General features: G+C 65.0%; 1 protein-coding gene across 3 annotated transcripts; it reads right to left on the reverse strand.

The window, feature by feature from the left end:
• Positions 1-1,259: 1,259 nt before the first annotated feature.
• Positions 1,260-11,306, reverse strand: LOC142018317 (uncharacterized). 3 transcript variants are annotated; one of them, XM_075004028.1, is made up of 2 exons: positions 11,250-11,306; positions 1,260-4,571 (listed from the first exon to the last, which is right to left on the reverse strand). In XM_075004028.1, exons 1-2 carry the CDS (start codon positions 11,257-11,259, stop codon positions 2,785-2,787), a joined length of 1,797 nt encoding a protein of 598 aa, XP_074860129.1. In that variant the 5' UTR covers positions 11,260-11,306; the 3' UTR covers positions 1,260-2,784. The 3 variants fall into 3 exon arrangements, with proteins under 3 accessions (XP_074860129.1, XP_074860131.1, XP_074860130.1); XM_075004030.1 differs by lacking the exon at positions 11,250-11,306 and adding an exon at positions 10,581-10,712; XM_075004029.1 differs by lacking the exon at positions 11,250-11,306 and adding an exon at positions 6,810-7,128.
• Between the last annotated feature and the right edge of the window lie 568 nt (positions 11,307-11,874).

Raw genomic sequence — 11,874 nt, forward strand, 5'->3', positions numbered from 1 at the left:
CCAATGTGCCCACATCCTTTCTGTACTGGGGTCCCAGAACTGGACACAAGGCTCCAGATGTGGTCTCACCAGTGCTGACCAGAGGGGAACTATCGCTTCTGTGGACCTGCTGGCAACGTGCCTCCCACAGTGTTCGCCCTCGAGGCAGCTGCAGGCAGCGGGCCTTGCGGAAGTGGCTGCAGCACGCGGCCGAGCTCCTGCAAAGGGCAGACAAGCTGGGCAAAGGGCTGTGAAACAGTGACTGGACCAGCCCGAAGGCTGCACTGATAGAGCTTGGCCAGAGCCGGGCCTGGCCGGAGAGCTGCCATGCCAAAGGACAGCTGGCCCAGGCAGCCTGGCACGGTGAGGCAGCACTGCTGGGCATGCGCTGGTGCTAGCTGAAAGGTCCCCTCCAGTCCCACTCTGGGGCAGCACCTGCCAGGGGCCTGAGCAGTCTGGGCAGGTTTCTTTGCTGCCCGGCCCGTGGCGCCCCCGGCGCAGGTCAGAGCCGCCAGCCCAGCCAGGCAGACTGGCCTCAGGGACCCAGGTATAACTCCAGGTGGCTGGGGCTCCCCCAGACACACAGCCGCTGTTGCTGGGGCCAGGCTCTGGGCCTCCTTGCTAGACACGAGACCGGCAGGTTTGGTTTCATCTGTTTACACGGATTCCCCTCACTCTCCGAGTACCTCGGCCATCACAGGGGCGCCGAGCATGGCAGCCAGCGTGGGCTTCAGAGGGTGAGTGCGGGGGGGGGGGACGGGTACAGCTGCTTGGCATCACAGAACCACAGGGCTGGAAGGGACCTCAGGAGGTCATCTGGTCCAGCCCCTGCTCCAAGCAGGATCAACCCCTACTAAGTCATCCCAGCCAGGACCTTGTCCAGCCGGGACTTAAAAACTTCAAGGGATGGAGAATCCACCACCTCTCTAGGCAACACATTCCAGTGCTTCACCACCCACCTGGTGAAGTAGTTTTTCCTGATATCCAACCTACACCTCTCCCTCTTCAACTTCAGACCATGACTCCTTGTTCTGCCATCTGACACCACTGAGAACAGTTTCTCACCCTCCTCTTTACAGCTCCCCTTCAGGAAGTTGAAGGCTGCTATTAAATCACCTCTAAGTCTTCTCTTCTGTAAACTAAACAAGCCCAAATTCCTCAGCCTCTCCTCATAGGTCTTGTGCTCCAGCCCCTTAATCTCAGGGCCCTGCAGGGGGGGAAGGAGCAGGAAAGATGTTAGCTACTTGCATTGACCACAAACACAGGAGCGAGCGTCCAGTGAGTCTGGGTTATTTTATTGGTATTTGTCCTTCGTCTGGCTGGATGCCATGGAACCCTGGGCCGGGCCAGCCCCATTGCGCAAGGTGCTGTACAATGCAGAGGGTCCCTGCCCCATGGGGTGCATGCATGGAGGATCAGCCAGAGACAAGTGGCTACAGCCAGGCCAAAGGGGGGGCACAAGGGAACAGGCAGCCCATCCCAGTCAGCGCACTGGGCAGCGGGGTCGACTCGCAGGCTCCGGAGTGCGGAGATGGTGCTGACCCTGGGAGGCGAGGGATTCCAGCCCATACCAGATGCAGGGTGTGGGGGGGGAACCGTGCCGGTGCAGTTGGGGGAGATGCAGACATGAGGCCCTGCTGCGAGTTAGGGGTGGTGAGAGGTGCCGAAACAGGAAGGCCCACAGCTCCACAGTGAACAGCTTACAGGGCGGGGGTCCAAGGATTCGCCAAGCCCTTGGCTGCCATGTTTCAGGGCACTGGGCATTTGGGTTTTGCCAATTTCCCTGTGTCTCCTGCAGTATCATCGTTTGCGTGAGCTAGGCTGGTTTGTTCTGTAAGCTGCCTGTGGGTTCGGAGCCCAGGCCTACAGCCAGCTCTGCTCCAGGGCCCGCACTGCCATGACACATCTCCCACCTGGGCACGAGTCCCAGCAGCTGGGGGCAGCTGTTTCCAGGCAGGAAATTCTACAGAGAATGTGGTTGTGCAGGAGGGTCTGTGCCCCCCAGGCACATCCCACCCAGCTCAGGGCTTCACACCCCTCAGACTCGCTTTGCCCTAGAGGGGAAACCCACCACCAGCCCCCTGGACACCTCTCGCTGGGGCAGCCTGGGAGCTGGGCAGCGTACAGAATGGGAAGGGCCCAATGAAGGGTTTTGCCCTTCTCCTCCTGCCTGCGGGGGCCACAGGCTTGGCACACCTGTCTTCTGTGACAGCTCTGGGACCTGCCCGAGCCCCCCACCCTGCACCACGTGCCCACCTGGCTGGGGAGAGGGCAGCCTGGCGACCGGCTGCTTGCACACATGGGGAGCAGGTCCAGGGCCATTCGCCTGCAGAGCCCTGGGACGGTCAGAAAGAGGAAGGACCAGGACTGACTGCAAACTTCTCGAGTGCCAGGGCTCTACCGCCGAGCAGCTGAAGAAAGCCAGCGCTTGGGCCTCCGGCGGATCCCACCACATAGCACATGGGGGAGCTGTGCCACTCAGGGTGGCAGGCAATGGCGAGCTCCCAGGCAGGGGCCACACCTCCAGTGGGCCTGGGCTGGGCCCCCGGGTGCACCCACAGGGGCAAGGGTGAGGCAATGGGGGCAACGGGCCATGGACTCTGCCCTAGGGCAGGTGGGGCCAGTCTGTGGCAAAGGCACTTTAGCCTCAGTGATTGTATTGGACGGATGGATGGACGGACAGACGGACAGCCTGCTGGTACCCTATGGACTGAAATCCCACACCCACATGCCATGCCCTGGGGGACGGGCCCGGGGGGCTCTGCAGTGCCACCGCAATCCACAGAGAGCTTCCTGCCGCCTGGCCTAGGCCTTGCTCTGCCCCTTCGCTCGCCTCAGCACCACACGGCTCTTCTTGCAGCTGTACGCCGCCAGCCCCACCAGCGTGCAGAGCAGAGCCAGGCAGCCCAGCGTGATGGCAGCCACCACCACCGCGCTCTGAGTGCGTGTCAGGCCCCACAGCCCCCTCCCCTGGGTGACCGCCGGGCTGGCGGGGAGCCTGGTTGGGGACCCGCTTTCCAACCCTGCACTGGGCTGGCTGGGCAGTGAGGGGCTGACGGGCGCTGGCGGCACTGTCTGGGGAACCCGCTCGGACAAACGGCCGTAGGGTGATGCTTCTGGGCCACTGACGGAGGTGGGATGTGGCCCATAGGTGGGGGCCCCAGCGGGGGTCTCTGGGGAGGAGGACCCCTCATCAAACCACGCGACAGGGGCGCCCCTCACGAGCAGCGGCAGGGCGCACACGGGCGGGCTGTCCCCCACCTTCTGGAGATTGGCTCGCAGCCAGCTCTGCAGCTCCAGGATGTGGGCGTCACAGCGCCAGGGGTTTCCGTGCAGCTCCACGTGGCACAGCTGGGCCAGCGGCTCCAGGAGGCTGGTGGGGAGGCTCTCCAGAGAGTTGTTCTGCAGCTGGAGGCTCAGCAGCCCAGGGGTGCTGGTGAAGAAGCCCCCCGGCAGGGCACGCAGCCTGTTGCTGTGCAGCGAGATGTTCTGCAGCTTGGCCAGGCCCTGGAGCAGCGCCGGGTCCAGCACCCGCAGAGCGTTGCTGTGCAGGGACAGCTCCAGCAGCTCGCCCAGGCCCTGGAAGGCCAACGGGGAGACGGTGCGGAGCTGGTTCCTGCTCAGAACCAGCAGCTGCAGCTGGGTGAGGTTGCTGAAGACGAAGTCGGGCAGGGTGGTGAGCTGGTTGTCATAGAGCCACAGCTCCCTGAGCCTGGGCATGGGCCCAAACAGCCCTGGGGCGAGGCTGCGCAGCGCGTTGCCGTGGAGTGTCAGCTTGGCCAGCTCCGGCAGGTGCAGGAAGAGCCCCGGGGGCAGCACGGCCAGGGCATTGTTGGACAGGAAGAGCTTCTGCAAGTGGCCGTTGTGCGCAAAGAGCCGGGGCGCCAGGCGCCGCAGCTGGTTCTGGTGCAGCCCCAGCTCCTGAAGCTCCAGCAGCCGGTCAAAGGTGCCCGCGGGGATCTCGCGGAGCTGGTTCTCATAGAGCCGCAGCACCTGCAGCCTGGGCAGCCTCCGCAGGGCCTTGGCAGGGAGGCTGGTGAGGCTGTTCTTAGCCAGGTTGAGCTTGGTGAGGCTGGGCAGCCCGTCGAACACGCCCTCCGGCAGGGCATGCAGCTGGTTCCCATGCAGCTGCAGCTCCTTGAGGTTGCTGAGCTGGGCGAAGTGGGAGGCCTGGATCTCCGAGATCTGGTTGCCCGATAGCAGCAGCGCCTCCAGTTTCCCCAGGGGCTGGAAGAGCTCCAGGGGCAGCTCCTGCAGCTTGTTGCTGGACAGGCTGAGGTAGCGCAGGGCGGGCAGGCCCTGGAAGGCACTGGGGCTGAGCCGGGCCAGGTCATTCTTCTCGATGCGCAGCGCGATCAGCAGGGAGGCGTTGCCGAAGGGGGCGTCCCCCAGCTCAGCCATGCGAGTGCCAATGATCTGCAGGCTCATGGTGTTGCTGGGGATGGGGCTGGGCAGGCGGGTGATCTCTGCTCCCGCGCATTCCACCTGGGCGGATTTGGAGCACCGACACTCCTCGGGGCACTGGCCGAGCGCCACGCAGAGGACACGAAAGCCCACGAGCAGTGGGACCCAGCCGTTCAGCACCATGGGACCTGCAACCAGAACAAACAGCAGTCAACTTCCTTGCTGCGGGCTGGAGGGCGCTGGTGACATCAGCCCCACCCCAGAGAACGCAGCTTACAGCGCAAGGGAAGCAGCAATTTCTGAGCGCACAGGACAAGCCACAAAACGCCGAAACCAGCTGGGAAAGCAGCCCTCAGGCACAGGCCCGGCCCCAGCCGGGCGAGCTTAGTGGCACACAGCAGCTGGGTCTCCAGAGGCTCATATCTACTAGCAAAGTGACAGCCTTCAGTGGCTGCAGGGCACGAGGCCTCAGGGGCTTCAGGGCTCTACAGACAGGGGCTTCATTACCCCACTTCACAGAGGGGGCCTGATGGCTGGAGAGGGGGTGTCAGGCACAAGGGCCCAGCAGGCCTGGGGAAGCCCTGGCGTTAAAGCCCAGGTCCTCCAGTGCCCAGTGCTGGCTCTGACCATTAGACACACTACTTCCTGTATTAACAACATTGGGTACCAGACAGCGCGGCCCTGCCCTTGAGCTTCCCCCGTCTCCCCGTGTGCAGAGCCAACAAGACAGCCATTGCCACCTCTCCCACTGCGGCTCCGGCTGGACCAGAGCTTTGGGATGAGGATGCACCAGATTCCCCATTCCCAGGGTGCCAACCTGCCGGGCGCCCCCTGCCCAAGCCAGGGCGCACATCCATAGCCTGGGCAATGAGAGGTGCTAATAGCCAGGGCGGCTGCCACACACACACACACGGCTCAGCAGCCCGTGTCTCTGGAGCACCTAGTGGGGGCCAATGACCGATGCGCCCCCCCAGGGAGCATAAATCCCCCCCCCCGCAGCCCACGGGCCAGGCACTGCTGCTGCATGGGAGGTCTGCGGTCAGACACGGCGCACATAGGCTTTGCTGCTGGGAACGGGCTGGGAGGGACAGACTGTGCGTGGGTTACGGTCCCTTCCTGCAGCCAGCCCTTTCCCAGGGAAGGGTCAGAACCGTGGGATGGGAACGGGATCTTGTGCAAGGCTGCGCGTCTCTGAGCATTGGGCCAGACAAACAAAGGGCAGTCTGGAGGGAACTGGGAGCAAAGCCAACGTGCCGGGTCCCAGGCCCAGCCCGGCAGCCCCTGCATCCACCGCAGCAAGGAGAAGCATTCGCAGACTGCTTGCAGCAAAAGGAGCCGCTGCTCAGCTCCTGCGTGGCCCACAGGTTTCCTGTGCTCCAGCAGAGCAGCACTTGCGAGCTGTGCCAGCTGGCCCCACTTCGGAGCAGCTCCCAAGCACAGCCCAATGGAAAACTCAACCAGCAGTTACTGGCAGCCACTGCAGGCTTAGCAGTTCAACCAAACCCCAGGACAACTGGTGAGCAAAGCCGCCAGCAATCACAGGGGTGCTTACGGAGCACCCTCCGTCTCCGTGTGAGGAGCTGAACTGACTCGCTCCACTGGGTGTACAATACTAATCGGTGTTAGTTGCCCCATCTGGCAGGTTCCCTGGGAATAAGCCTATGGCAGCCTCTCTGCAGCACTTGCCCCAGGGCTGAGCAGACACCCTGTTTGCTGGCAGTAAAGGAAGGTGCTCAGCCTGCTGCCTGGAGCTGCTGAGCAGACTGAAGGATGCCCGAAGATGAGCTTTGGGATGGTTATGAGCCTTAGTAACTGCAGCGACTCACTGCATACAGGTCAACCCCAGCGCTCTGAGGTGCTCACAGCCCAGGGGATGCATTCAGGCTCATGGCAGCTCCGCTGCAGGCTGGGACAGACATCTCAGGCTCGGTGCTGTCCTGGCCGGGGGCCGGGTGACTGTCGGATCACTGTGAACATTCCCAGGCGGCGTCACGTTGTCTGGGGAGACAGTGGGAAGGCCATGGGTTCCGTGGTTTGCCTCGGGGGCCACAGGCGATGGGAGGGGGGCCGGACATTGACACGCTGCCCTAGGGTTCTGCCCCCTTTTCTGGCTTCCTGGGCGTGTTCAGCCCAGTGAAAGGCCGGGCAGGCCCTAGCCCCCTGCCAGCTGTGGGGCTGCTGCCTGGGATGGAAGCACAGCTGCCCCCAGCACAGGGGCCTAGAGCCACTTTCAGAATGGGCCCTGGCTCTGGCCCACCTCTCAGGGCCTGTACATGGGGTTCGACTGCCCCCAAACGCGGCTGACATGGCCAGCTCTCTGGGCAGGCCAGTACAGGCCTTACCGTGGGAGAGATGGGGCGGGGGACAGGTGGGGATGAAACACAACAGAGGCATCTGGGTCTGAGCCCACCCAGAGCAGGACTTACCCATCCCTGCACTGTGCCCACAGCAGAGGGGCTGAGCAGCACGTGCGAGTGAGCAAAGTCCCCTTTCTCCAGCGCCAGCACGGCGGCCCCGGAACAGGGCTGGGAGCTGTTGTGGAGGTTCTGTCTGCACCAGACCAGGGCTGGCTCAGCAGTGCAGACCCCATGGGAAACCCTCCCCAGCTGTGGCTGCTTGTGGGCCTGGGGACAGGCCTAGGGCAAGCAGCTGATGCCCAGAGGGTGCAGGCCAGCGTGGCTCCCTGACAGACAGCAGCTCACCCGGCTCCGGTGCATTGAGGAGCCTGCAGCTGGACAAAGGAGGGCTGGCCAGCCTCTCCAAACCCACCCAGGGCCTCAAGGGCTCAAGGTCAGCTCCTCCCAGGCAGCGCACCAGGCAGCCCTGCAGCCTAGCCCGAGGGCTGCTCAGCTGCTGCTCCTGGGGAAAGGGGCGTGCTGGGCACAGCAGCCTCAGGTGGGGAGCCGGACGCCGGGTTTTCAACCAGAACATCCAGCCAAAAGCGAGCCTGGCAGCTCTGGTCAGTGCGGCCATCTGGGGCCGGCCAGTGGGGCTGGGGGCTAAGGCTGGCCCCTGCCTGCCCTGGCTCTGCACTGCACCCCAGAATCAGCTGCCCAGGGCCGGGTCAAGCACTGCTCCCGCCCCAAGCGCCAGTACCGCGCTCCCATTGGCCGGGAAGTGTGGCCAATGGAAGCTGTGTGGGCAGTGCCGGAGGGTGAGAGCAGCACTCAGAACCTCCTGAGCCCTGGCCTAGGAGCTGGAACTGCCAGCTCTTGGGGGCACAATGCAGAACCCAGGCAGGCAGGGAGTCAGCCTTAACTCCCAGCCCCACTGACTGGCTGCTGCACACCGTAAGCCTGAGCCCCGGCCCTGGCCCTGGAACCCCCAAACCTAGAGCCCCCCTGACACCCCAACCCTCTCATCCCCAGCCCCAGAGCCTGCGTCCCGGCTAGAGCCCTCACTGCCTGCGCGCCGACCCTGATCCCCAGCCCCAGAGCCTGCGTCCCGGCTAGAGCCCTCACCCTCCGTACACCAACCCTCATCCCCAGCCCCAGAGCCTGCGTCCCAGCTAGAGCCCTCACTGCCTGCGCGCCGACCCTGATCCCCAGCCCCAGAGCCTGCGTCCCGGCTAGAGCCCTCACCCTCTGCGCGCCGACCCTCATCCCCAGCCCCAGAGCCTGCGTCCCGGCTAGAGCCCTCACCCTCTGCGCGCCGACCCTCATCCCCAGCCCCAGAGCCTGCGTCCCGGCTAGAGCCCTCACCCTCTGCACGCCGACCCTCATCCCCAGCCCCAGAGCCTGCGTCCCGGCTAGAGCCCTCACCGCCTGCGCACCGACCCTCATCCCCAGCCCCAGAGCCTGCGTCCCAGCTAGAGCCCTCACCCTCTGCGCGCCGACCCTCATCCCCAGCCCCAGAGCCTGCGTCCCGGCTAGAGCCCTCACCCTCTGCATGCCGACCCTCATCCCCAGCCCCAGAGCCTGCGTCCCGGCTAGAGCCCTCACCCTCTGCACGCCGACCCTCATCCCCAGCCCCAGAGCCTGCGTCCCGGCTAGAGCCCTCACCCTCTGCACGCCGACCCTCATCCCCAGCCCCAGAGCCTGCGTCCCGGCTAGAGCCCTCACCCTCTGTACGCCGACCCTCATCCCCAGCCCCAGAGCCTGCGTCCCGGCTAGAGCCCTCACCCTCTCCATGCCGACCCTCATCCCCAGCCCCAGAGCCTGCGTCCCGGCTAGAGCCCTCACCGCCTGCGCACCGACCCTCATCCCCAGCCCCAGAGCCTGCGTCCCGGCTAGAGCCCTCACCCTCTCCATGCCGACCCTCATCCCCAGCCCCAGAGCCTGCGTCCCGGCTAGAGCCCTCACCGCCTGCGCACCGACCCTCATCCCCAGCCCCAGAGCCTGCGTCCCAGCTAGAGCCCTCACCCTCTGCGCGCCGACCCTCATCCCCAGCCCCAGAGCCTGCGTCCCGGCTAGAGCCCTCACCCTCTGCATGCCGACCCTCATCCCCAGCCCCAGAGCCTGCGTCCCGGCTAGAGCCCTCACCCTCTGCGCGCCGACCCTCATCCCCAGCCCCAGAGCCTGCGTCCCAGCTAGAGCCCTCACCCTCTGCGCGCCGACCCTCATCCCCAGCCCCAGAGCCTGCGTCCCGGCTAGAGCCCTCACCCTCTGCGCGCCGACCCTCATCCCCAGCCCCAGAGCCTGCGTCCCGGCTAGAGCCCTCACCCTCTGCACGCCGACCCTCATCCCCAGCCCCAGAGCCTGCGTCCCGGCTAGAGCCCTCACCCTCTGTACACCGACCCTCATCCCCAGCCCCAGAGCCTGCATCACAGCTAGAGCCCTCACCGCCTGCGCACCGACCCTCATCCCCAGCCCCAGAGCCTGCGTCCCGGCTAGAGCCCTCACTCTCTGTACACCGACCCTCATCCCCAGCCCCAGAGCCTGCGTCCCAGCTAGAGCCCTCACCCTCTGCACGCCGACCCTGATCCCCAGCCCCAGAGCCTGCGTCCCGGCTAGAGCCCTCACCCTCTGCATGCCGACCCTCATCCCCAGCCCCAGAGCCTGCGTCCCGGCTAGAGCCCTCACCCTCTGTACACCGACCCTCATCCCCAGCCCCAGAGCCTGCGTCCCGGCTAGAGCCCTCACCCTCTGCACGCCGACCCTCATCCCCAGCCCCAGAGCCTGCCTCCCGGCTAGAGCCCTCACCCTCTGCACGCCGACCCTCATCCCCAGCCCCAGAGCCTGCGTCCCGGCTAGAGCCCTCACCCTCCGTACACCAACCCTCATCCCCAGCCCCAGAGCCTGCGTCCCGGCTAGAGCCCTCACCCTCTGCGCACTGACCCTCATCCCCAGCCCCAGAGCCTGCATCCCGGCTAGAACCCTCACCCTCTGCGCACTGACCCTCATCCCCAGCCCCAGAGCCTGCATCCCGGCTAGAACCCTCACCCTCCGTACACCAACCCTCATCCCCAGCCCCAGAGCCTGCGTCCCGGCTAGAGCCCTCACCCTCTGCGCACCGACCCTCATCCCCAGCCCCAGAGCCTGCGTCCCGGCTAGAGCCCTCACCCTCTGCATGCTGACCCTCATCCCCAGCCCCAGAGCCTGCGTCCCGGCTAGAGCCCTCACCCTCTGCACGCCGACCCTCATCCCCAGCCCCAGAGCCTGCGTCCCGGCTAGAGCCCTCACCCTCTGCGCACCGACCCTCATCCCCAGCCCCAGAGCCTGTGTCCCGGCTAGAGCCCTCACCCTCTGCATGCTGACCCTCATCCCCAGCCCCAGAGCCTGCCTCCCGGCTAGAGCCCTCACCACCTGCACACCGACCCTCATTCCCAGCCCCAGAGCCTGCGTCCCGGCTAGAGCCCTCACCCTCTGCGCACCGACCCTCATCCCCAGCCCCAGAGCCTGCATCACAGCTAGAGCCCTCACCGCCTGCGCTGACCCTCATCCCCAGCCCCAGAGCCTGCATCCCAGCTAGAGCCCTCACCGCCTGCACCCTATCCCACCTTGTCCTGCAGGCCTGAGCCACACACGCCATCTGTTCGCCTCACCCTCCCCCGTACCCCAAACCTCAGCTCTGGCCCCACCCCAGGGACCAAACCCACAGCCCCTGCCCCAGCCTGGAATCTCCTTCACCCCCGCAAGCCTGCGTGCCCAGAGCCTCCCCCTCGCATGCACAGGATGTGATTGCCAGCCCTCAGCAGCCTCCCCGCCTGAGCTCTGACCCCTGAACTCCACGACCACTTGGGCAAACTCCCCCTTTACCTGGCTACGTGTTGGGGGGCGTCCCAGGCCTGGAGAGATCACGCACTGGCCTCCGTGGCGCTGCCAGGGAAAATATTTGCTTGCGAGAGGGGAAAATATCTCCCATAAAACCCTGGAATGCTTTTGGTTTACATATGGAAGCAGTTTGCATCTGAGAACAGTCGTGTTTACATGAAGCAGCTCATAAAGGGACCCGAGCGCTCGGCACACCAGAGGGGCCCTGCGTGTCATGGCCCTGCAAGCGAGCTCGAGCCAGTCGAGCCCCAGGTAATTAAAACCAGCTGAACACTGGTAGATGCCGTTGTCCTGCCCAGGACAAGGTCTGACACCATGCCAGTGAATGCCTGACTATCCCACGCACGCCTGCCCTCTCCCACCGCCTTCACCAGCCAGCGCGTCTGGAGCTCTTCCTGGACCGCGCCCCTGCCCCACACTCCCTTGGGGGTTGCTGTGGGAGAGGCTCTGAGCTTGACTCCTCTTCCCTAACGAGTTCTGATCCCCCAAGCACTGGGCCGAGTTTGTCTGCGGGAGAAGTACTAGCCCTTGCCAGGCAAACCTCGGCACTCAGGGAGGCCTCCAGGCTTGGAGGAAGGAACACGCTGGTGCCCTCTGAGCCGTGCTGAGCCCAGAGCCAGTGCGCTCACCCCAGGAAAGGAGAAAGAAACTCACCCGCCCGCATCTGGCTGCTGGGAGCCGGCAGCACAAGGGAGAGGCTGGGAGCGCACGGCCCGGTGCTGCTGTGTGAGCAGAGTGTGGCTGCTGTGTCCCCTCCCAGTATTTAAGCTGTCTGAATCAATGAATCAGCAAAGGGGCAGTGTCAGAGGCAGAGAAGCCCTGGGATAGAAAAGCCTTGTTGGGCCAGGTCTCCCCCAACCCCAACGGCCCCCAAACCAACAGAGCAGAGCTGCAGCCCTCTCCTTTAACCCCTGGAGCCCCAAGGCGTCCTTGTGAGGGAAGCAACGAGCCCTGGGAACCGGCTGTTACAAGCTCGGAGCTTCCAGGCATCCTGCTGGTGTGATGCTGAACCACCTGGGAAGGGGGGAGCAGGGCTGATGCTGAGCAGAGTCCCATGTCCCTGGGACTGTCCTTCCCCCAACGACCTCACTGTGCCTCCGGGGGTGGAGAGGGCTGCACTGTGCTGCTCAGATGGGGACACTGAGGCACAAGAAATGTAAGAGTCTTGCCAGGGGTCACCCCAGGGTACAGCTGGGAACAGAGCCCAGGCCTGCTGCCTCCCTCGCTCAGCCTGCCCTCCACCCCACCACCAGGAGCTCTGGCACAGCTTGGGCTGCCC

This window comes from Carettochelys insculpta, chromosome 10 (genome assembly GCF_033958435.1).
Source record: "Carettochelys insculpta isolate YL-2023 chromosome 10, ASM3395843v1, whole genome shotgun sequence".
In the NCBI taxonomy this organism is placed as follows: domain Eukaryota; kingdom Metazoa; phylum Chordata; order Testudines; family Carettochelyidae; genus Carettochelys; species Carettochelys insculpta.